At 39.4% G+C, this 24249-nt stretch overlaps 1 protein-coding gene across 3 annotated transcripts in view; it reads right to left on the bottom strand.

The window, feature by feature from the left end:
• The window catches only part of NELL1 (neural EGFL like 1), a 300890-nt gene that overhangs the window by 239645 nt on the left and 36996 nt on the right, over nucleotides 1-24249 (bottom strand). For all 3 annotated transcript variants that reach the window (XM_033062507.2, XM_033062508.2, XM_033062509.2), the window contains exons 4-5: nucleotides 20048-20218; nucleotides 766-862 (exon numbers count right to left, since the gene is read on the bottom strand). In XM_033062507.2, coding sequence (XP_032918398.1) covers nucleotides 766-862; nucleotides 20048-20218 — 268 coding nt within the window. The remainder of the gene's footprint in view (nucleotides 1-765; nucleotides 863-20047; nucleotides 20219-24249) is intronic.

The raw sequence follows: 24249 nt of genomic DNA, 5'->3' as shown, positions 1-24249 counted from the left end.
GATCAATAAAAATGGCCAGCTCATTAGCATATCATTAGCTACCCTGCTGTTTCCAAAGTGTTAACACGTAGAAATATTAATTTACAAACATATAATATCCCAGATTTCTGAGGTTCTGGCTGCCTGCATAAAGTAAGAATTTAAGACAGGCAACTCCAATATAACTTCTTCCTTTCCCTATGTAGCTATAAACATATGTTTACCATCTGTGGAATAGTGGGAAGCAGCTGAGGTAAAAAACCAACAGCTGTAGAATAAAATAATGCTATCAATTTCACTTCACAGTGACAGCTCAGCTGCTGGAGGATGAAATGCACTGTAGATTCAGAGCAACCCTCAGACTATCATGTAAGTCAAAAGCATAATTGTCCTAGCTTGTTGGAAATCTGGGGACTTTGAGGAGACATCCTCAGAATAGAGGCAGCTTGCAAAATTGTCTTAGGAACTGACAGCTTCACATGGCAACCAAGTGGGTGGTAAATCACCTTGGCAACACATCCATGCCCAGATTGAGGATAGGCAGATTGGCCTATTGCTGCTTTATGGACTCCTTTCACAGATGAACACTTGTGCTGTGGCTTATTATCCAAAACTGGAATAAATACCAGAAACTTATACCTTGTAAACAAGCTGTTTACAAACTGCCCACTGTTCCTAACAAATTTCATGCATACCCTACTTCATGAGTCTAAGACAGCTGATTAGAAGTATCTTCTTGACTATTTATTACTTTCCTCCTTCATGTCCCATTTCACATCTGCTTACCTTAAAGAAACCATGTCTCCTGTTTCTCTGTCCAAGCCATAAATTGCTTTCAGGTGTCAAATTCGTTTCTGGGGGATCAATGACACGTTCATAAATCCTGCAGAGGAAAGATATTGCATTTACTTGAATATTCTCTTTCCTCTGAAAACTTCCTTGACAAAATCAGGTAACAATAAAAGATGGAAAATAGAACCAAAAATAAAACCTCTAAAAAATTTTAATTAAACACAGTATTTTACACTGATTATGAAGAAAGTATATTACAACTTTAAAATATTAAAAAAATTAAAACCACAAATATATGAAGACCTCATAAAATTGAAAATCTCCTTGTGCAGCTGTGCAGCACTAGGCTAAAGAAATACAGTGCCAGAACCCACCACAGTAAAGAAAAATATACAATAGGACCGTGTTAATCTAAGGATGTCCTTCAAAAAGTGCAATCACACAAGATCCAACCAAATCCAACCAACCCTTGGGGCTTTCAGACTGGTTAGAATTTTGAATAGACTTCACAAAAGAACTTTATGCCACTCTACTCCCTTTTTCTTTTCCCCCCTCTATATTTGTGTCATTCATCCTTGCACATGGACCTTCCTCCCCTTGTTGCTGGATTTCCTCACGCTGGGTGCTCACATCTGGTGCCTCTACTGCACATCCACCTTGTGTCTGTCACTAGCAGAGGTCTGGCACAGAATGGGACCTCTTTATGTATGCCTGGTATCTAAGAGTGACAGCAAGTAATATGAGGTCCATGAGCAAGTTTACGCACCACATAAACTTGCACATGACTGCAGTAATCTGCACACCAAATTTCTAAAACTAACTCGTGAAAAATTGCTCTAATACAATCTTTAAATGAACAAAGTGTTTGGAGTTCTAAAAAGGTTTTGCTTGGGGTTTTGTTTGTTTATTTTTAGAAAAGCTGTAATGAAGTTTCCATAACAACTTCTCCCAGAACACAGACCACTACAACAATATCATCATTTCAGAACATGAAAAATTCAAGGTCAGAGTTACTGACCCTGGATTCTCGTATTTCCATGTCACATCAGAGGAGTCGTGAACTTCCTGCTTCATAACAAAACCAGCATGCTTAATAAGGATTGTGGAGGAGATGATGAAATTATTTCTATTTCTATTGCTGTCCAGTTTACAGGGAATATGCATAGCTGTGTAATCACAGCAGTGTGACAGCCAAGATAAGACTCTGACTCTGCCAAGACCCCCAGCTTTAAGAGGTGAAATTATCAGTGGTCAAAATATTTTTCTCTCTTTAAAGCTATGGCTTTAAAGTAAACATGAAAAACAAACACCAGAGAAGAAAAGAAGTCAATTAACTGAATTCATCTTCACAATTACACTCCACATGTTTCTACCAGAGGATCACTAAGTGTAATCAGTGACTTTTCATGTTGCAAGTTGCCGTAACTATTGGGTTTGTATTGCAAGGGCTAGGCAGAAGGAGACTACAAGGGTGGCATGTATAAACATCCCATATGTCTGGCAGAGCCAGTGCCAACTGGCTCCAGGATGGATCCAGTGCTGGCCAAGGTTGCGCCTATGGAATAACATTTCTGAGAAGGGGGAAAAGTTACTGAGCAACAGCAATTCCATCTAGGGAGAGGATTGAGAACACGTGAGAGAAGCAGCTCTGCAGACACCCAGGTCAGTGCAGAAGGAGGGGGAGAAGATGCTCCAGCAGAGGATCGGAGATTCCATGGGAAGGCAGTTGTTCCCATGAAGGTCTATTCCCTATCCCCCTCTGTGCCATCTGTGGTGACGAGGCAGAGAAACATCAGGAGTGAAATAAGCACAGGAATAAAAGGGTGGGTGGAAGGTATTTGGTTCTACTTCTCATTACCTTACTCTGATTTAACTGATAACTAATTAAACTAATTTTCTCAAGTAGTCTGTTTTGCCCTCAACTGAAACTGGTGAGCGATCTCTCCCTGCCCTTATCTAGATCCACAAATTTTCATTATCTTCTTTCCTCCCTTGCCCAGTTGAGGAAGGGAGTGATGGAGTGTCCACCAGCCAGGGTCAAATTCACCATACCACACTACTAGAAAATTCAGTTATCTGCAGAGGCCTAAAATAACATCCTAGTATTAAAGAACTTCTAGAAAGATCCATAAAGTTATGTCAAAGTACAGAGTCCTATATCCCACCCACTTTGGCTTATCTAAAAAAGGAGCAAACCATTTGTCAAGATGAAATAGAAGCAATATATAAAACTAAAGGCCAACACTACTTTTTTTTAAAAGACAACGAGAAAAAATCTCAAAGAACAAAATAGTTATATGAAAATTACAGCTTATGAATGAGAGTACAGGAGTCAGAAGACTTCCTGTAATACTCATAATTTCATTGCTAAAGTTTATTATAATTATCATCAGCCCTAACTCATCACATGTCATGCACGATACATTCAGAGCTCTAAGAAATTTCTCTTTCTACTATTTAATTAGGTTTATCTATAAAATTACCATGCTGAGTTGTTTTACCCGTCCAAACAGCAAAACAAGACAATACTCTTTTAAAACAAGTTTTGAAAAATACAGGATTTTTGCATGCACTGTCTCTATCAATAATTTAAAGTGTAAGTAGAGGCCTTTTGTCATGCCTCATGCAAAATTGAACTATATAAATGCAAAACTGTGGCAAAATACTGAATGAGAAACAAAGAATTGACACAGTCCTTGAGCGTGAGCTCCTGAGAGCATGTGCACTGAACTGCTCTATCATATTAGCAATTTATCTTTGCATATATAGCACAGCTTTACTCATGATTTTAGTTAATAATATCCTCACTGGAAAGATTCTCAGCTCCTGAAAAGACTAACCAATATTCGATAAAGAACTGCAATTCTCCTAATATATAAAATCCCAATGCTGACCAGGTTCAAAAACACTACTTATTGAAGAACATTTGAGTTTTATTCAGCTGGCCTAGTTAAAGTTGGTAAAAGAACTCTACAATATCTATCTGCATATATTAAAAAAAATCACAATCTGACATTGTTATATGACAGTTCAACAATAGTAATTAGGAAGATAAATTAGAGACAAGCTAACGTGGCTTAATTTGTCTTTTCTGATGATTTAACACTCTTTCAACCTATGTGGACAGGGCTATAGCCACCTTCTGTGTCAGGAATGGTGTGGCCAGCAGGAGCAGGGAGGTCACTCTGCCCCTCTGCTCAGCACTGGTGAGGCCACACCTCGAGTGCTGTGTCCAGTTCTGGCCCCTCAGCTCAGGGAGGACCTTGAGTCACTTGAGCGCATCCAGAGGAGGCACCGAGGCTGGGGAGGGGCTGGGAACACAAACCCTGTGAGGAATGGCTGAGGGAGCTGGGCTTGTTCAGCCTGGAGAAAAGGAGACTCAGGGGTGACCTCATCACTCTCTACAGCTCCCTGAAAGGTGGCTGTGCTCAGGTGGGGTTGGATCTTTCATCAGGCAGCAACTGAGAGAACAAGAGGACACAGTCTCAAGCTGCACCAAGGGAGATACAGGTTGGATATCAGGAAAAAGTTTTTCTCAGAAGGAGTGATAAAGTACAGGAATGGTCTGCCAGAGGAGGTGGTGGAGTCACCATCCCTGGATATATTTAAAAAAAAGACTGGATGTGGCACTTGGTGCCATGGTCTAGTTGAGGTGTTAGGGGATGGGCTGGACTTGATGATCTTGGAGGTCTCTTCCAACCCAGTCATTCTGTGAATTCTTTCCAGTCTTTTCACAAAGTGCCATCCTTAAGACACAAAAGCTCAAGATTCCCCATATTCCTCTACTGTTCTATTCTAATTCAAATTCAATTTCTGAAGCAGGTATTTACCTTAAATTAAGGGGTTCATTAAGGCTAGTTTGTGCCTTATTCCACATATGTCAACGAGGCCAGATTGTTTTCCTTAGATCTGCCTATGAAATAACATGCTTAGAAGTCAAGAGAGGGCATGAGATGTAGATCAGTCCTTGATTATCTTTTTATACCAGAAAATGTTTTGGTTGACACCATTTGATTTACAAATCAGATATGTCAATTTACTTTATTATTGTATGCTGTCAAACATAATCAGAAAAAAAAGGCATGGCAAGTACAGACAACATATTGCTACTCCTGTAAGCCACTCTATCTCTATGCTCTTGGGAAATGAAAAGGTGAAAAAGCACATCAGTTTAAAAAAAATTAAAGCAAAACAAAACAAAGAAACTCCAAACAAACAAAACAAAACAAAATACCCACATTAATCTTCCACATCACATTAAGCTTCCACATCACTCATTTTCCCTTACTTGACTTTCTGGGCTGAGCTATGTCACCTTCTATGGTTTTATACCTGTGTGACCAATACTCTGTATTTGGCATATGAATAGCTAAATTATGCACTTCAGTTTATGAACTGCTGGTCTAGAGTTCCTTGGAGACCAGTTTCCAACACATTTGGCTTTGATGCCAACACAGAGAAAAGCACAATACACTTCACAAGAAAAGTATGCTCAGAAAGAGGACTCAGGGGAGCTGTGGTCACTAAAACTGCTGCAGACTGAATAGCCCCTCCAGTAGGTCTGCAGGTTAATGGAAGTTCTACTACATACATCAGGCTTTCAGATTTGTGATTGCTGCATTCACTTTCCAAAAGAAAGTTTGATTTGCCCCTGCTTTATGCAAATATATTTCAAAGAAGTTAAACCATAAAACCAGGTAATGGAACAATGAACCAATCCTACTGTCTTGAAATGTTCATCCTCAGAATACATTCAGTAACCACTGATTTGTTTAGCAAAATACAGTAAGAAATAATCCTGTTAATACGCCTGTTAATCAACAAATGCCCATTTATATTCTTGTGTTTTGTATCTATATCTCTGCCTTATCTGCACACTTTGATTTATTAAGTATTCTTGTGCAATCACCAGAATCACCCCTCTCAAGGACACATTTCAAACAGGTGTCTCTGCCACGATGAAGACAATATGCAGAAAATAAAAAAATCTATAAAATAATCAGTGGATTCCTGAAAGGAGGCATTTCTAAAATACTTGCATCTTCATATACACACATACACCTCGTCTGCATAGAGGAAGAACTTCTCCAGAAATCAAGCTCTGTTGGACAAGAAGACAGCACCCTTCCATGTATTTAATAAAAATTATTTTTAAGCATCTTTGGAATGTGTAAATATACAATGGTATAAATTAGATATATCTAATAGAATAGCAAAAATGGGAAATACCCTCATTCTATACATGTGCAGACTGAAACACAGACAGATTAACCAACATCAAAAAGACAGAATCTCTGCCCGAGATCTAAGCCTTTAGACTGGGCATGACTGAGGCTTAACTGCCTCACATACTGAGTCACATTCCCTCTGGAAAAAACGTGACATGGAATTGTCTCTTGCAGTGAAGATGATTTCTTACACACAACTTTTATAACACTTGAAGAGTATTTCCACTTTTGTGGAGATGGAGCTCTATGTCATACATACAGTATTTGCCATGCCAGACACATTTCTGAAATTGCTGAAATATTTAGCAGAATATGAAAATAAAATTTATGTCTGCTCACATTAGGATACATCAGCCAACATGGACTGATCAGGAGGTGCCACTGCCTAAAATTCTGAGCCATAAAATAGACTGTAACTCAACAGTCACTACAAAGTAGCACACCAAATCATGACATTTTCAAATTCTTCCAAGTCTGAAATTTGAGTAGGTTATTAAAATGGGTACATGCCTTCTTCTATTTGCAGGCTGGATATGACAACCCTGAGATTAGCTCAGTTGGTTAGAGCACAGTGTTAAACAGCACCAAAGTTGAGTGCTGGATCCTCACATGGGCCATTCACTTCAGAGCTGGACTCCAGTCCTTTAAGAATATTCTCTGAAATTTGTGAACATGCAAAGCCCTGAACTGCATTAAATCAGGCTTGAAATAGAGATTTAGACTGTGAGTGAAAAAAATCCCAGGAGTTCCTTTGTTTGGGGTCCCTCCTCAGAGCAAAGCTCTGAATTTCCATATAGAGAACAGGTGTTGAATTCATCACACCCAATTTTAAATGTCTCAAAAGTTCATACCTACAGTGGAGCTAATTCTCTAGACTCACTTATTTGATGAAGAGACATAAGTGTTTCTAGGGTGTGATTCATCTTACAGTAAATGAATCACTCTCAAAAGGCCCCTCCAACAGCTGCACAGGAGCCCTTCCTGACATCAGGGTGAATCATCAAAACAGATTTTTGCAATTCAAAGCCTGATGCTCAAAAATTGCACTCTCCTGCAACCATTCATTACCCTGTGTACATCCATCTGGATCTTCAGATCCTTTAAATATACTGAAGGGTATAGAAAAGTTCTGATCATGGCAGTATTTGAAACAGCACTCTCAACTTCTGTGAACAAACTCAGAGGACAGAAGGAAGCTCCCTATGCTTTGCATCAATCTTTTTCTTAAACTAATTTGCAGAGGCATTGATCACCTTTGACCCTTGCTCTCATCTCCAGCTGAGCCTGCAAAAGTACAGTACACCTCTGAAATAGCAAATGAGCCCTCCTAACACAGCCCACTGTATAAAAAGAATCAACTACTTCAAAAAGTTTATCCAACATTCTCCGAACCCACCTGCATAGAGAAACTGATTGATTTTATCAGTTCCTACCTTTAAGATACAGTATTGGCCTTTGTCTTTATATCTCTTCTTCCAAAGAGATTAGGAATTGATTTTAAAAATAAATACTAAGATATCTTCACACATTTCTCTTTCAACCCGTTTTCTATATGCTTCCCAATAGAAGATGTGTCAATACCAATGTGATTGGATTTTCTTGATAGTGTTTACAGATAGGATGCATTATTTGACATGCATTCAGTTCTGGAGCAACTTTAATTGAATTATTCATTCAATTTCCAGTGTTTTGTTTCAGAAAAATAAACTTCCTGAGGGAAATTTTGATTTTTTTTGTGCTATCTCCTTTGCCATAGTATTGTAGCATTCACAATAGTAGTATTCGCAATCACTTAACAGAGGAAAGCAATTTAGATTAAAATCTTGGGGCAAGAGGGAAGTTTTTTCTTATTAAATTTTGAATATACAATAGTAACTGCCAAGCATTTAATCAAGTTATTGTTCAGCTTTGAAAGAAAAAAAAAAAGGTGTCCAGTAATAGCATATGTTAGGTAAAAGACTCAAGAGTGCATGCTCAGTTTGCTCAGTTTACATTCTCAAGACCTGTCACCCAAATTATTTCATTGATTTCCCTGTATAATCACAGAGCCAAAGTTAATGTACTCTATTTTTCACTTTAATTATTACAAATACAAATCTAAATTTGAAAATAAAAATTAATCTAAATAAAATTCAATTTTAAAAAATCTCTTTTTTTCATTCAAGAAAAATTCAAAGTAACTGACAAACAGGAGGAAACTACACAAATGCAAGTAAAAATGGTCACAAGAGCACATTTCGCTGTCAGCTTTGGGGGTTTATTCTCTACACATCAATTGAGCAAGGGTGAATTCACAGAGATCTTATCTTGTGCATGGTTTCATTACAAAACTTATTATGTTCTTCAGTTTCCTATAAACTTATCCATGAATTTTAGCAGAATTTCTTAAGCTCTAAACGAAAGCAAATCATTATGATCGACCCAAAGTAGAGGGCTGGACCCATTATATGACATAGCAGTGGTCCCATGAAGGGCAGATATGCATCTGTCAGACTTGCCTCTATGGCAGCTTTCATCTGGAGAACCTGAAGTCGATTTCAACCCCTTATAAACAAGGTCAATATTATGAACTTTACTTGTAAATGACAAAACAACTACAAATAGTTCCTGACAACAACAGTATAAAGAGTGTTTAAACACTAACAGGCTGTCTACAAGGCTGCAATATTTACCCACCTTCATAAAGCAAAAACAGCACTTTGGAAAGTGTGAAAAACCCAGAAAACAGGCTGAGTCAGACTCTAAGCAAAAACAGAAATTTGGCCATTTGCTTACCATTGTCAAGAGTTATAGAGAAAAAAAATATGCCAAACTATGAGGACAACTGTATCTTACAGGTGAAAGATCCAGAGCAGGGTTTTTAGTGTCAAGACAGCTGGTTTGATTCCCAAATAGTTACCACATTTCTCAGCTTTGGCAACTGCTGCCATTTTCTTCAAAGCAGTTGGTACGGTGCCACGTGTTGGATTTGTGATCAAACCAGTGTGGGTATCCCATGTGTGTTTTAGTTGATGGTCAGCAGTGCTTGCACAGTGTCAGGGCCTTTTCTGCTCCACAGCAAGGGGGCTGGGGATACATGAGAACCTGGGAAGGGGCACAGCCAGGACAGCAGACCCCAGCTGACCCCATGCCGTATTACATCACACTTAGCAATACAAGCTGGGGGGAAAACAGAAAGGAGATGGGGATGTTTGGAGTTGTGGCATTTGTCTCCCCAAGTACAGTAATTTCACGATTATAAGCCGCACTGAGTATAAGCCGCACTTCCGGGTGCCAGCAACTTTTCGTTCTTTGTCCATACATAAGCCGCACCTGATTATAAGCCGCACGTTACAATACAGAGTGTGATAAAAGGTATCTATTCTATCATCATCTGTTGAGGGTGGGGGCAGTGATCGTTATCTCAATGGCAGATATTCTGCTAATGGGCCATCCATTGAAACCAGGCAGGGCATTGTTCTTTATCTTTTCACAACCCATCCTTCCTCCAGCCAGTCATTTTCTGCTAATGGCCATTGAGTCCCACTGTGGGACTGATAAAATTACTGCATCCCATTGGAAGTTGCTCCAGCCAGGGGGAAGAGCCCAACATTTCTTACCAAGATAAAAACAGAGGTTTTGGGACACTAAGGGAGCCCCTTTCTCCACTGGACTCCAGAGGAAAACCAGATTTCTCCACATCACCACTGGACCTTTAGACGGAAACTGCACCTTGTACAGGAGCACTGCTCCAACTGAGCCACATCTGTCACTGCAGGAGGATGCAGCCACCATTTAATGGGACTGCTACCAACACCCTGCCTGATGGGGTGTCAGGTTGTACTCTGACTTTGTCAGGGTTTACAGTTTGTTTCTTTGTAGTACTGTATTTCTATTTTAATTTCCCCATAAAAGAACTGTTATTCCTAATTCCCATATTTTTGCCTGAATGCCCCTTGATTTCAAAATTATAATAATTTGGAGGGAGGGGGGTTCCATTCTCCATTTCAAAGAGAAGCTCCTGCCTTTCTCAGCAGACACCTGTCCTCCAAACTAAAACAGCAACTTTCCGTTCTTTGTCCATATATAAGCCGCACCTGATTATAAGCCGCACTTCGGGTTCGGACCAAAATTTTAGTCAAAACGGTGTGGCTTATAATCGTGAAATTACTGTAACTATGATGTGAGACAAAGCCTTGCTTCTTCCACGTGCCAGCTGATGGGAGGTGTGAATTAATTCTTTATTTTCCTTTGCTTTACCTGTTAAACTGTCTTTAGTTCAACACACTTTTCCCCCCCTGCACTTTCATCCTTCCAAATCCCTTCTCCATCCACTGTAGAGGCAGCAGCTGTGTGGTACTCAGCTGCCTAACAGCACTAACCCACACACTACCTTTCTCTTACATAAAGCTAAGCTCAACAGCATATGGCTCCTGGCCCTGGCACTGCCCATAAAACTTGTGCATAATCTACAGGTAGCAGAAGCACACGAGCAATCTACTTGTCACAGGTTTTGGTGAAGGTGATAATTTTTGCCATATTCAGCAGAATTTAAGGTGGTGTTTAGGTCAAAAGAATTCTTCCTCTGAAGTGCTGAGGTGAATGTCATCTACCTATACAGACTTTTCTTATAAAAATCAATATGCACAACTTCTATGGATTAATGTGAATTCATCTCCATATAGAGCCGAGAGCTACATAGATGAAATGCTACTTTTCAAATAAATACCTGACTCTCCAAAGGTATTTTAGCATCTCTTCATGACTTGTGTGCAACTATCACTATCTGGCTACCAGAGCATAAACCACAGAGCAGCAGGGTTTTATGATGCACAAGTATCCACTACAGTTAAGAAGACAAACACACTTATAAATGAGGACAATACTAAAACTCACAGAATCCCTAAAAGACACCCTTTAACTTCAACAAGCTTTGAAACTCAGGTTCTAAACCAGAACACTGAGTAAAGCAAACTGTTAACAAGAAAACTAAAAGCACAGCACACTCATTTGTTACCATACCAAGTATCATACCAAAAGCCCATCACAGATGAACCAAATGTTCAGATTACATTCCAGATGCAAAATATCATCAAACCAAGTCTGAGCAATTAAAAGCAGATTCTAGAAATAAGAGGAAGAAATTAATTCAATGGGTTCTTTCAAGATATAAAAAGAAGAAAAGCTCCTCTCCCACAAATTAAACAAGAAACCCTTAGAGCAAGATACATCTGAGATTAAAAAAACTGTATTAGAATATCTATGAAACAAGTAGCAGCCAATTAAGCTTATCTTACAATCAGAAAGCAAAAGAAGAAGAATGTGCACAAAGAAGGTCTTGCAGCAGAATGAATCCCAAAATAAAATGCTATCAGAACAAAGAGGTAAACCATGATGAAATGGCTTTTGCCATCTCTATTTTGTCATGAAAAAAATTGAAAAAAATCTAATATTGCTTTTGGGGTTTGCCACAAGGCGCTTATTGAGTAAGAACTGGTAGTTCTGAAACTTTGCTTCTCTTCCATCTGCCTGCCACATAAAGACATGTGCTGGCCCCTGGCCCAAGACTGCAGCACGTGGATCTTCACTGGCAGTTACGGCAGAACATGAAGCAGGATAAGCTTTTACAGCTTTGGAACAGCCCCTCTTCACAACAAATATGCAGCCTTTGTCTTTCCTTTTGTTTTTCCTTTGTCTCAGGCTCCTCTCAACCCCCAAGTTGATTTATCTAGTACAATAAGATAGGTGCAATTGTGAGAAGAACAAGGTTTTTGATTTCAACTCTTTCTGCACTGCTACAAAAGATAAATTTAAAATTCAGTCTGCCACAAGAAGCCTTTCTACTAAACAGCTTCTTCCCCCTTTCAGAAACACATCTGCTGAGAAGTTAATTGCTTTACAGGGTATCCTGTCACAGGATCATCTCATCAAGAGGTTCATGTCATCACTGGAGGATTTGTATGTAATCATAAAATAACCTCATCCATATTCCAGAGCCAATTTGCTGCAGTGATAGAAGACAAATGCAGGCTGAGGATGGCAGGCTTTGCCTTTGCTGCCATGCTTGTACCAGGGCCCTGCTCCTGGTGTTATCTCAGCACTGTGCAAAGGTACTCAACTCTCCTGAAGCTGCCACTCCTCCTCCCCATTAGCCACTGTCTCTAACACTGATTCCATGGCCTCATTCCTGTTCCTCAGTCCTTCCTGCAGGTACATCCGATAATCCACATCTCCCTTTTCCCACAGTATTTTCCAGCTGTCCCGTTTAGTCTTGGTTGTTTGAAAGATAACCTAACATCCTCTCCACAAATAACTAATTGGCCATGACTGGGGAGGTGTATGAAACAGACAGTAAACATAGAACAAGCCATTATATTGGTTCTAAAATTGAATTTAGATGGAAACTGCCAGCAGACAGGCAGAAAAGCACTCTGCAGGGACAGCACATTTCTCACAATGGCTGACACACTGGGGAGGTGAAAGCATAGTTCTGCTCAAGTCAATGAGAGTTCTCACTGTAGACTGCACTGGGTTGTCCCCCAGGGATACTGCATGGCACATCTTTCAGGTAAGTTTGATATAAGTAGCTGGTGTGACAGAGAAAAATTCAGCTTGGGCTGAAAGTCCAAGTTGCCTTAGTTGGCACAGTGGTAGTTATTCGTTATTTGCTTTCAGTATTGATGTGCTGAAGACGTTACCACTAAAACTGCAGCCCAATTAAGTAATGCAGGTTCCACTGATGCTTTCACTTACTGCCTGGTCTCAGAAACAAGGACAAGTTGTAGGACTGGCAATTGCACGTTATCTTATTCCTATGCCAAGGATCAAACTACCATCTTCCTCCTTACTGCTCCTTCAAAGTACCATTTCATTGGTAATGCAGATCATAACAAGGATTCTTCATATCATTAAAATATTTAAAGTGGAATCAGATGCTAATATCTGATTTTTTTTCCCATTTAAAAAAACCCAGACCACCAAAAAGCTACACCAACCAGCTCACTAAACACTCACCTGTGTAGAAATGGAGTATTCCTCAATTTGCAGAAGCACCTCACCTTCTGAAGCTCATACCCACGGCACTGAACCAGGAACTCTGTTGTCCCCACAGTCAGCACTTGAGCCTACTTGATCCCCACGCACTGCACAACCATCCAAACACCACAGAGGGCTGGCTGGTGCTGTTCACACACCACTGCTGCAGTGAGACCCACGCCACCACCTGGCACCCCAGAGCCCCACTCGGTGTTTCCAAGACTTGATACCTTCCACCTCTGAGCTCCCCATGTGCCTCCAACTCCACACCCAAGGAACAAATGTGACTGCTCCTGCATCACTGCCCTTAAGAGTGATGTCAGTTTTCTGTTGCCAAATTGTGAAATAATGAGAACTGCCAGGTTTTGGGGTATTAAGAAATGCAATCAAGCAGTCTCTACCTCCCTGCAGCCAATTTGAGGATTTTGTAAAGATTGGATTTCTAAAATAATTACCTTCTGGGTAACTGTGCTAAACTGCCAAAGAAAGATACCTCAAGTATTAAACCACTTCATAGAATTCTGGGTTGGTTTCACAGGTCTCAGCAGTCTCAGCCCTGTTTGCTCAATCACCTTCTCAAGCCCCACCACACTAAGGAGGTTTCAGATCTTTTGGAAAGGCTCTGTACTATTTGCTACATGAAGACTCAGGTCTCAAGTCTGCTGTTGAATAATTCAGAGGGGTTCTCACCTGCTCTTTGGTAAAGATCTAATGTTTTTACAAAAGTATTTAACTAGAATTATGCTATCATTTTCTCAATTCAGCTCCAGTATTATTCTATGTGACTTGTAGTTCTAAACTCCAGAGTTAAGCTAACCACTTCAAATGGAAAGCTTCATTTATTCCTTAGATCTCAGTTAATCTGCCTGGCTGGAGCAAGATAATTGTTTTTACAATCTGAAAGGAAAAAGCTCAAAACATTTGCTTTATTGGTTGACTCTTAAATTACTAAATCATCTCTCTGTCCATATGACCCCCACACCAATAATAAAAAGAAAATAGAGACAAGTAACAGCAGACTTCACCTGAAAAAAATCATAGAAAAATATCCAGATACATTTCCAACTATGCAAGCTAAATGTTCAGAGACTGCTCTTGTAACTAACCACACCAATTCAAAGATGTATTTCTTTTAACATTAAAAATGTCTACAGGCATATGAGACCAAGATACAAATATTTGAGAATTTGTTAATACACCTAGTCACACACTTTTGGAAATTACTAAATGGTCTGAGGCCATTGTAAAGCATAACACAATATTCCTGTCCTGCTGAAGCCACCAACCAGTCTAGCAATGTTTACAATTCACCAGAAAGCACCAAAAGTCCCCAGTTCCGACTCGGGGGAAGGGAGGGACCAAAACCATTGTTGAGTCTATATTAAGCAGTAATTGGGCTAAACTTTTGCTCCACAGCTCCCTAAAATTCCCCCAAGTTCCTATGGAAGACTATTAATCAAACTCCCAGTGAATGACTTTGCTCCTCTTCTACTGGCAGCAGCAGCCCCTGGATCAGCTCCCAAAAGGAGTCCAAAGCTGATGCATGTTTGATGCTGAGCAGGAGTTATGTGAAGCCTTTCTGCTGAAGCTCAGTGCCCAGGTACCTGCACAAGATTTCTGCCTTCTGGGGGTGGTCAAAGGGTCTAAGGCAGACACAGATATGGACTGGCACCTTTATTTTCTCTAATACCTTTTCAGCACATTTATAAATACTCATGCATTCTCACAATTCTCTCAATGCAGTATACAAAGGAGTTCAAATTAATTTTTTGGGATAAAAAAATAAATGTTCATTGTAACTGGGGACTGGATTAAAACACATCATTCAGTCTTTGGTCACACCCATACTACCATTCTGCTGATGCATTAGCTATTCAGTGAGAAACCCTGGCTATTTAAATGCTTCTTTAAAAATAACATAATGCTGACTGTATCCTCAACACCTCCTTGCAGTTAACTGCAATAACTGTAATGATAGAGACTGATGGCAGCTGATGTGGATGCCAGCTGGAGATCTCTCTCACACTAAACATTTTGCAGCTTTTCTGCCAAACAAAAGGGAAAACTGGTAGATGACAATTTCCAGTCCACAATACCACAGATCTGAAGTTGTGCATCACCCATGTTGCACAATTGCACCACTCTACCCAAGTAACCATTTCTCTGGCAGCTTCTGCTACAGCTTGGAGAGTGGAGAAGCAATCTGGGTCACAAACTCATATTCAAACAGCGAGACTAAATCACCAAGCTGCATAGCACTGCCACCACACCATTTTCCCTCTCAAGAGAAAGTGTTTTACAGTAACTAAAGCAGCAAATCCCTCTTTCAAATACATCCCTTAACCTTCTTTAAATTTATTACATGTTAATTAAAGCCATAGAACTTAGTTTAGTTCAGTTGAAAACCTCAGGTTGGCAGCCAGAATATCTTATTTATAATAACTCAGAGGTCTTCGATTCTCATATTTGGAGGATGTTACTTTAATTTATTTATTTTTCCAATTAAAAAGTTCTCACTGCTCATGCATTTTTTATTCCCTAATGCGCTGTTCTAACATAAAAGAAGCAGACAACATGCTTTTTCAGTTGGAGACTACTTCCAAGCCTGCTCCAGTTTTATAATCTATTCTCTTACGCTTTTACCAACTCCCTCCATCAAACAGCTAAGAGTACCCATCAAAACCACAGGCTGTATTCACAGCAAAAGGCACTCCAGCACGGATTTCCACTGGAAGAACATTAATTTTTTCATCAAAGCACCTTTCTCTCCCTTCTGTGCCCACTGAGTTCAAGTAAAGGAACATGCATAGTCTCTGAATAGGTGATTACCTATTCAGCAATATGGCTGATGATAAATAAAACACCTTTCAGACTTACCCCTCCAGATTAATCAGCTACACTGAGAACAACTTGGAATTTCTATTTTGCAAACAGATTGTCAATAAATAGATTTTGATACAGTACCTGCCACCTCCTAAATTAGAGGCCCCATGCTATTCCCTCACTCTTCTCAACACCAGCAAACACAACCTATTTCTGTGCTGTTACTGCCATAGGGGACGAGCATCCCAGTGGACAGTCAGGTGCCATGGGAAGCAGTTGGAGCAGACCTCTTGTTAGGGGTAGAAAGGAGTCAAGACACAGATTCTCATTTAACAACGTCAAAAAGATCCTGGTTTATTCTTCTGTCTTGAGTTGCAGTGCAGGATGTAACCAAAAGTATGTATTCTATCCCTGACAATCCCTTTTTGCCGAGAGCAGGGAGGTGCAGATCCTACCAAAAGCCGGAAAGTTCATTTCCATGTTACTTTGAGCACAGGTTTTATTTGTGCATCAGTAGTACATTTATAATTAATGCAGTCTTTTCATTTTTCTAAGCTTTCAGAACCTAACTAGAACGTTAAAAGCATGTTAGCAAGGGCACCCATGGCTTCTCATGTCAGTTTTCTGAGACACACTCCTGGCTAGAGGTTACTATCTAGGTCTAGCACAAAAGCTCTTCGAGACAGTGAAGAGAGTCCAGTGACATTCAACAGGTTTCCAGTCTGGACTGCATGATCTTTTTTCTTCCCATGAAGATGGGTTGAGAAATCAGGGGCTTTTCAGCCTTGAGAAGGCTCTTTACTCAGATGATCTAGCACCTAAAGGGGCCACAAGAGAGCTGAAGAGGGGCTTTGGAAAAGCAAACAAAATAATAGGATGAGGGAAGATGGTTTCAAATCAGAGTGTGGTGGATTCAGATTAGGTAATAGGAAGAAATTCTTCACTGTGAGGTAGCTGAGGTCCTGGCACAGGTTGCCCAGAGAAACTGTGGCTACCCCATCCCTGGAAGTGTTAAAGGACAGGTTGGACAGGGCTTGGAGCAAGCTGGTGTAGTGGAAAACGTCTCTTCCCATGGCAGGGGACTGGAACAAGATCATCTTTAAAGTCCCTTCCAACCCAAATCTTTCTATGAATCCTGAGCCAGCAGCTCCAAGCTCTAACATCAAACTGAAGTATAATTCCCACTCCTTGTTCTTGAGAGCACTAAAAGAAGTCAATAAGATGCAGCAGGAGTTGATTTCAAAAGGACATGTACTTGGGCAAATAAACCTCCTTCAATACACGATTCCCCCTCCATATGACACCTCATTTAGAACAGAGACAATTGCACTGTTTTAAAGGTAATGCTTTGAAGCACTACAGGTATTTTGCTAGTTCCCAAGTATTTTTCCATAGCTTACCCAGGTCTGAAAACAACACTGATTTTGAATTGAATCCAAAAGATAATCAAGCACAAATGTCAAAGCAACTTCACAAATCAGAGTAATGTGGGTGATAGGGCTAAAAAGAGAAAAAGTAGATTTTACTATCTGTTTACAAACTAAAAGTTTCTTCTCCAATGCTTTCTGATCAACTGCAGTTCTAGGAGGTCAGAAACTAGCTTTGGGTATCACAGTATGAATCCTGTAGCAAATCTAGGTTGTGACTGTGTATTTTTCCCAATGCAAACACTTGCAATGCACTCTCAGATACAGATTAACATTAGTAACACTTCATTCACAAAGAGTTTGCTCTCAATAGCCTTCCAAATCTATAACACATTACCACAGCCCTAAACAAAAGGAGTAATGCATTTATGCAAATTAAGGCATGTCTGTAAGAAACAATATTGCAAACCCCTAAAGAAATGCAGTAGAAATTCAAGACATTAATTTTGGCAGTCTTTTTTCTTTTTCCTTTTTGTTTTGCTGGCAAAACCAGTAAACAAAAAAGCTGAGAATGTCCTTAACTAGATAGGTACACAGGAAGCTAAATTCTTGTTCTGACAACAACAAACCTCTGCAGGAGGTGGGACAGGTGAATATACTGGCTGCACTCATATCCTGTGTCCTCTTGTACACTTAAGGTTGCAAAAGCATCACTTTTCATTGGGTGTCCTGAGCTCTGCCAAGAGCCAGACACCACACCAGCCTAAAATAGTGGCATTTACATGTAAAGTCCACAGAACTTCACACTGGACTCTGCTTACACTTTCAGCTGCAGCTTCCCTAATACTAACATGAAGAAGGCTTGGGGGTTTCAGTAGTGCTCAGAAGTATCCCTCATTGATTGCTCTTCATTTCTACAGCTTCAAACATTTATTGCATTGATATAAGAAACTGCCAAGATGAACAAGATGTTGACTCCTTTTCCAAGTGCAAAGATATAATCAAACACCAACATTCACAAAATTCTCTAATTAACTGAACAGTGAAGTGATGCTACAGCTGACTCAGGAACTTAGACACTTCCTTTTTTCTTCTCTTCTCATTTAAGCTTCTATCATCTGTCCTCAAGCCTTGCTTTCAGAACTATTTCCATTACTCTTCCACAAGAGATGCCATAGAACACCACAATACACAGTCAAACAGAGACATCTCAGTATGGATTTATGCTGGAAGCAGCCTTAGGATGTACCACCTTAAGGGACATGCTTAGATGGATCAGCTCTGTTTACAGCTACCTGACAGAGGTGGTTGGGCATATTTGTCACCTCACATAACAGCACAGCTCATTCCATAACTGTATTTATCTAGTTCTGCCTGTTACTGTATAATCAGGTCACAACCATGACTCTGTGCAGTTCTCCTGTCCCTGGATAGAATTCTGCACCAGGCAGTCGTTTTGTGTTGTCTTCATTTTATATTCTGTGCATGAAAGCAGCCAGCTAAACAATCTGCTAAAAAAGGTCTTCCCAAAACACATTTGCTGTTCATAAAAAAAAAAAATCACCCACACATCAAAGTGGATAACGAAGAACCTGTCCTGAAACCCAGTGCATCACAGTGTAAATTACAGCAAAAAAAAAAAAAACATTCTGTTGAAAGTAAAAAAAATAGTATAACTGATAAATAATGGAAACATAAATAAATCAAATTACTGAAATGAAAAAAATCTTTGCAAACTGTAGATTTCATGCCTCAATGAAACAAAAATTACCTTCAGCATTATTTCCTTCTAAGTTCCAAATAAGGTCTAATACACAACATTCCTTCAGATTGGATTTTTCAGTATTTAATGGAGTTGCAGAAAATGGTTGTAACATTTCTCTCAAAACAGTGTCTCATAATTACTTGGGTCAAAATTCAAACTTTTTCAAATGTTCCAATAACTGCATATTCCTATAATACTCATCTAACTTTATTCTGCCTGTCTGAATAAAATGAGTATTTCCAAAAAAACTTGCTGAAATCACCCAAACCATTAAAGTGCCACAATACCAAAATGCATATGCTGATCCTCTCACTGAATGTGAAGGGTATTTTTTTCATGCATTTCAATGCAATAAGGTACAAAAGTAATGGTTTGTTTTCCTCATTCATAAAGACTATTATGAAAGTCCCAGTTTCAAGCTCTTTGAATTTCCTTATCAGCCACTAAGTCTGAAGTCTACAATACATTGTGAGATCAAGTACCAAAGCAAGAGAGATTCTAGTTTTGCTGTTTTTCATTCCCTGAAATCCTGGCAATATGCCATCTCACAGCCTTCACAACTTCTAATGGAAAAGACAGAATACCCTGTATTCTGGTTCCAGTCATGCAAAAATAAGCTGCCATGTTTCTCAGAAGTTTCCAAATCGGACAGCAAGTGGAAAAAAAATCAGTAAAAACTACATTGTCTGATTGTGTAAAATAAAATTAAAGTGTCTTTGATGCTGCTATCTATTCTTCAAGTTCTCAGGTACACCGAGTGAAGCAGTTCACAACAGAACAGACTGCTCACCCATCCATCACACTTAAATGTAATCACTGGCAAACATCAGCTACTGCCTAAACTACAGAGATGCATTTAATACTCCCCCATCAGCAATCAACCTTTTCCACATTGGTTCATAATCACAATGAATTGTTCCATTTTAATACTTTGTTTTCCTTTTCTTATCCACAGTTTAGCATGCTTCTTGAACGAGGTATTTGTAGCGGGAAAAAAAAAAATCTCCTTTTCCAATTTTATTCCCATAACTAGAGATTATTTTTTAAAGAAATACAAATTACAGAACATATTTGCTTACCTGTTGCAGTCCACGTGGAGCAGAAGATGGGATGCACTAAGTGACACAGCAATCTTGTGCCACTGTCCATCTGCCAGGCGGTATGGGAACACCTCTGTCCTTGTCTTCCCGTTAAACCTGTAGTGATACCTGATCTCATCCCGCAGGCCACTGCTCTCCAGCTCAAAATAGCTGCATTGGAAACATGAAGAATCAGTTCCACTTGTGGAAATAATCATTGTCTCTGTCACTGTCTTCTTAACCGATAAAGATTTCTTTAAGCAAACACCACAATCTAAAGAGGTTACTCAGCATGGATTAGCTACTAATTAATTTTTTTAAAGGAAACAGAGACACAAAGCTATATATTCAGAGCAGTACAAAACCAGCAATACTAATTACATGAAAACAGCTCAAAGTACCAATTTAGCCCTGGAAACTGAAATCCTCTTTTCACCCATAGAAAACTACAAGAAACCAAGCATTATTCTTTCCACCAACATATTTTGTATGACTGCAGGCTTTGTAAGAAATTGAAAAACAAAGAACTGTATATATATCACTACCACAAACAAATAAAAAGCCATTAAGGTAAGAAACCACCAGGTAATCATTAAATTTGTATTTACTACTTGCAAATCCAGTTAAAAAACCACAACTGTTTACTTTTAGGACTCCCCTACATGCAATTGTGCTTAACTCATTTTCTGACTTTTATTGTTACTGCCATGATCGTTCAGCTTTACAAGAAAAGGACAAAACCTCCTGGCTGGTTTAGGTGTCTCCATATCTGGCATAAACCATCCAATAATCAAACCTTCATACAGCTGTCAGACCCACAGGAGAGCTAACAAAGTGTAGCTATTAACTAGCCCCACAAGGGTGTGGGAGGAGCCACTGATTTCTCTAGGATGAATTTAGCCCTTCCACGGCACACTGACAATGCAAATAGTGAAGCCTTCTCCTGGACCTCATCAAGTATTTACATAATACAGAATTATTTTTCCTGCTAGAATGAAGCTGTGCATATAGAAAGAGGTGGTGCAGACCTCCCTTTATAGTAGAAATAGCTCTACAAGAAAGTGAAAATATTTGATTGTCCAGACAGCCCTTTGCCCCATCTACCTCCAGAGTGTTATGTTTTTCCACTGGCCAACACAAATTTAACCAAATCAAATGGCATTTGAGAGACAAGTGTTGATTTGGGGTAGGGTGGGAAAAATTACAGTAATGAAATCCACTTCCGAAAAATAAATGCAACACAAACCAATAAATATTGGAATGCCAATTTTCATTTTCCCATATGCCTTTTATACTGCTTGGCAGTACACAGGCCCTAATAGCCTGTGTGCACCAGCATTACATGGGGGCTGTGCACTTCCTCAAGATTACATTTTGCCAATGAAGCTGAGGGTTTCCAGCATAGCTGGAAAGCAGAGTTCCATGGGAGAAAACTCAGGTGATAAAACACTAGCTGTAAACATGTGCAAGACATCACAACAGGCTTGGAAGAGGAGCACAAAGACAGTAAGACTTCGCCAAAAGTGAAATTCAAGCCTTCCTCCATCCTGCCATAGACTTGTCATCGTATTTTTCATGCAACATAAAAGCATTATTGGGTCACATGAATCAAAGAGTCAAGCGACGAAGTAAAAAACACCAGGAGGTAAAGATAAAACCAACACTGAATAAAAACACAGCAACCACAGGTACAAAGAAAATAGATGCAGAACAGAGCAGGAAAAAAATCAGTCTGGTGTTGTGAATGAACTGGCACAAGGAGGGCAATGAAAGAGGGGTTTTCTAAATAGTTGAGCAGAATGTTGATTAAATATATCCAACACCCATTAAAATACTTCAATTACATTCACACGAAATCTGGAGAATATTTATTATTTTGATGCTCAGTAACAATACAGTCAATATCAAGAAGATACTGCTACTGGTGGTCCCAAACCAGAAAAGCACTAGGACAAGTACTGTCAGTGATGCCACACTTTTGTAATTTCCATCTGCTGTCACAGCACACAATATGGAGAAGTACATACCATTCTAGTACTTCACACACAAAGTGTTTCTGTGTATATACATATAGATACACGGATATATCATTGATCACAGAGCCCTAAGAGCCCAAAAACAAGAGAATCTCCTATTGCAGGAAGCAAATTGCTTCCTGAGGTCATTCTTCATCATCTCCAATAGCCACAGAGCTGACCACTCACCACACAATGATTTCTTTGTTAATGTAAAGGCAGCAGTGCAGCCCTGGGAAGGTCAGTCAGATACTGCACTTAATCACATTTGTGCTCTATTATTTGTACAGCATAGGGAATTGCAAAACTTCTCACTTGACAAGCTTTAGTGCTAATAGTTACCTCAGGACTGAGAACAGCTTGCTGCTTAGGCATCGAGCTTGTTGGCAATCTCCTGACTAATTTATATAGTACAGAACAGATTAGTTAAAATTTCATGTAATAGCTAGTGCTAACATTTTTATGTGTGTGCACCTAATCCAGTTAGTGCCACAGGATTGTATCAAACACCATGTTTTACCTCTCCAGCGGCAGGAAAGGGAGGGTGTCAGCAGCCAAATTCTGCACCTATTCTTCACCACCCTTCAACAAGTGCAAATCACAGTTACACTCAGAGAAACATCAGTGAACACCAGTCAACAAAATCCCAACAGTAGAAACTAGCTGGGTTACCTCAACACATCTGTCTCTCATATTTAAAAAACAAAAAGCAATGTAAACCAACAGTCTTGCGTTGATTTTATCTTTAAGATGCAGAAATTCACACTGAGACCTTGATTACACGAACATTTCATGATGCTCTCAGTTCAGAAGTCACCTTTTCTCTACCAGAATATAAGCCACGTGCCAACAGCTGTCTCAGTAGCAAACATCTTTTCTTTCCTCCTTCCACTAGACTGGGGGAAAGAAGCCTCTTGCAAAGCAATGACACAAAGGCCATTCACTCTTTTAAATAAGTGCACCTGCTTTGTTTTGGAGTTCTAATCTGCAAATTGGGGAATGGAAAACAAATGAGGGGAAAAACAAACTCAAGCAAGTAATCATCAACTGATGAGAAAATAATTAGTAAAGCCAGAGGAAATAAATGGATCTTTTTTTAATTGCTATCTCATCTTCAATTCCAAGTGCCATTGTACATTTTTTATCTATGATAAAACAACAGGTAAAAATGGAGGGAGGGGGAAAATTAACAGAAGCCTCCATACATGAGGCAGGAAAATGAACTGATCTCTAACAGGTGTTTTGAAGGTACTTTCCAGTATTTTGTCAGGAACTAAAAGAAAACACAGGATTGGGATGAATCGGGGTTCCTGAAAAGATTGCAGCATCTGGGACCATCTGAATATATGAATCATGATTCAGTGTGAATTTTGAATGATGCTGTGAAATCCATATCAAAAGCCCAAGAGAGACCCCTGAGTATCGTGACAATCTCATTCTGCATCACATCTGCACAGAGCCTGTGTCAGCCTGTGCTCTGGTTACAGCCCTGCTACCCTCTCCCAGACCTTCTTCAAGGAACAAAGGTGTGAGACAAGAATCTTGTCAACTTCTTAGCACTGTTTCTTATTGTATTTGTATTTTTCTCAGCAACAATTAATACTTACATATATTTTAAGTAAGGGGCATGATCAGAAGTTAACATGTATTTTGATAGATTAATTCTCAGAAGACATGTGTTAAGAAAGCTTGTTTTTTATGGAACAGCAATGCAATTTGACCTTGGCTGAAATTCTCCCACTAGTAGAATTTCCCTATTTGCTAAGCATGTAAATTACTGCTGGCTTCTTTTGCACAATTATAGAATTCAAATGCTTTTTATAGGTCTATCTGCAGTCTCTCATTCAAATCCCAATGTATAAGAGAAAAACATTGCTAAATTCAGACTGATTTTATGCACATCAAAAAAAGTTAGGATATTTTAAGGTCATGCAATGTGGTTTCCAGAAGGACAGTATTATTCCACAACTGATTCAAGATATTTTGCAATTCTTTCTGACAGTTTTTGCAACCCCTACATACCTCAAACAAAAATATTGTGTGGAGAAGATAAAGCTTGACACAGTTACATTTAATGACTGTTTTTTCTTCCTCCTTTCTTTTAGTCACCACCATAATGACTAAACCATACATTTGACTGTTCATTTCACTTCCAGATCAGCAGAGAAAGTTTCCTAAAAGTATACT

Source organism: Catharus ustulatus, chromosome 6 (genome assembly GCF_009819885.2).
Source record: "Catharus ustulatus isolate bCatUst1 chromosome 6, bCatUst1.pri.v2, whole genome shotgun sequence".
In the NCBI taxonomy this organism is placed as follows: domain Eukaryota; kingdom Metazoa; phylum Chordata; class Aves; order Passeriformes; family Turdidae; genus Catharus; species Catharus ustulatus.
Note: the sequence above shows the minus strand (reverse complement) of the source record. Positions and strands in the feature narration are given on the sequence as shown.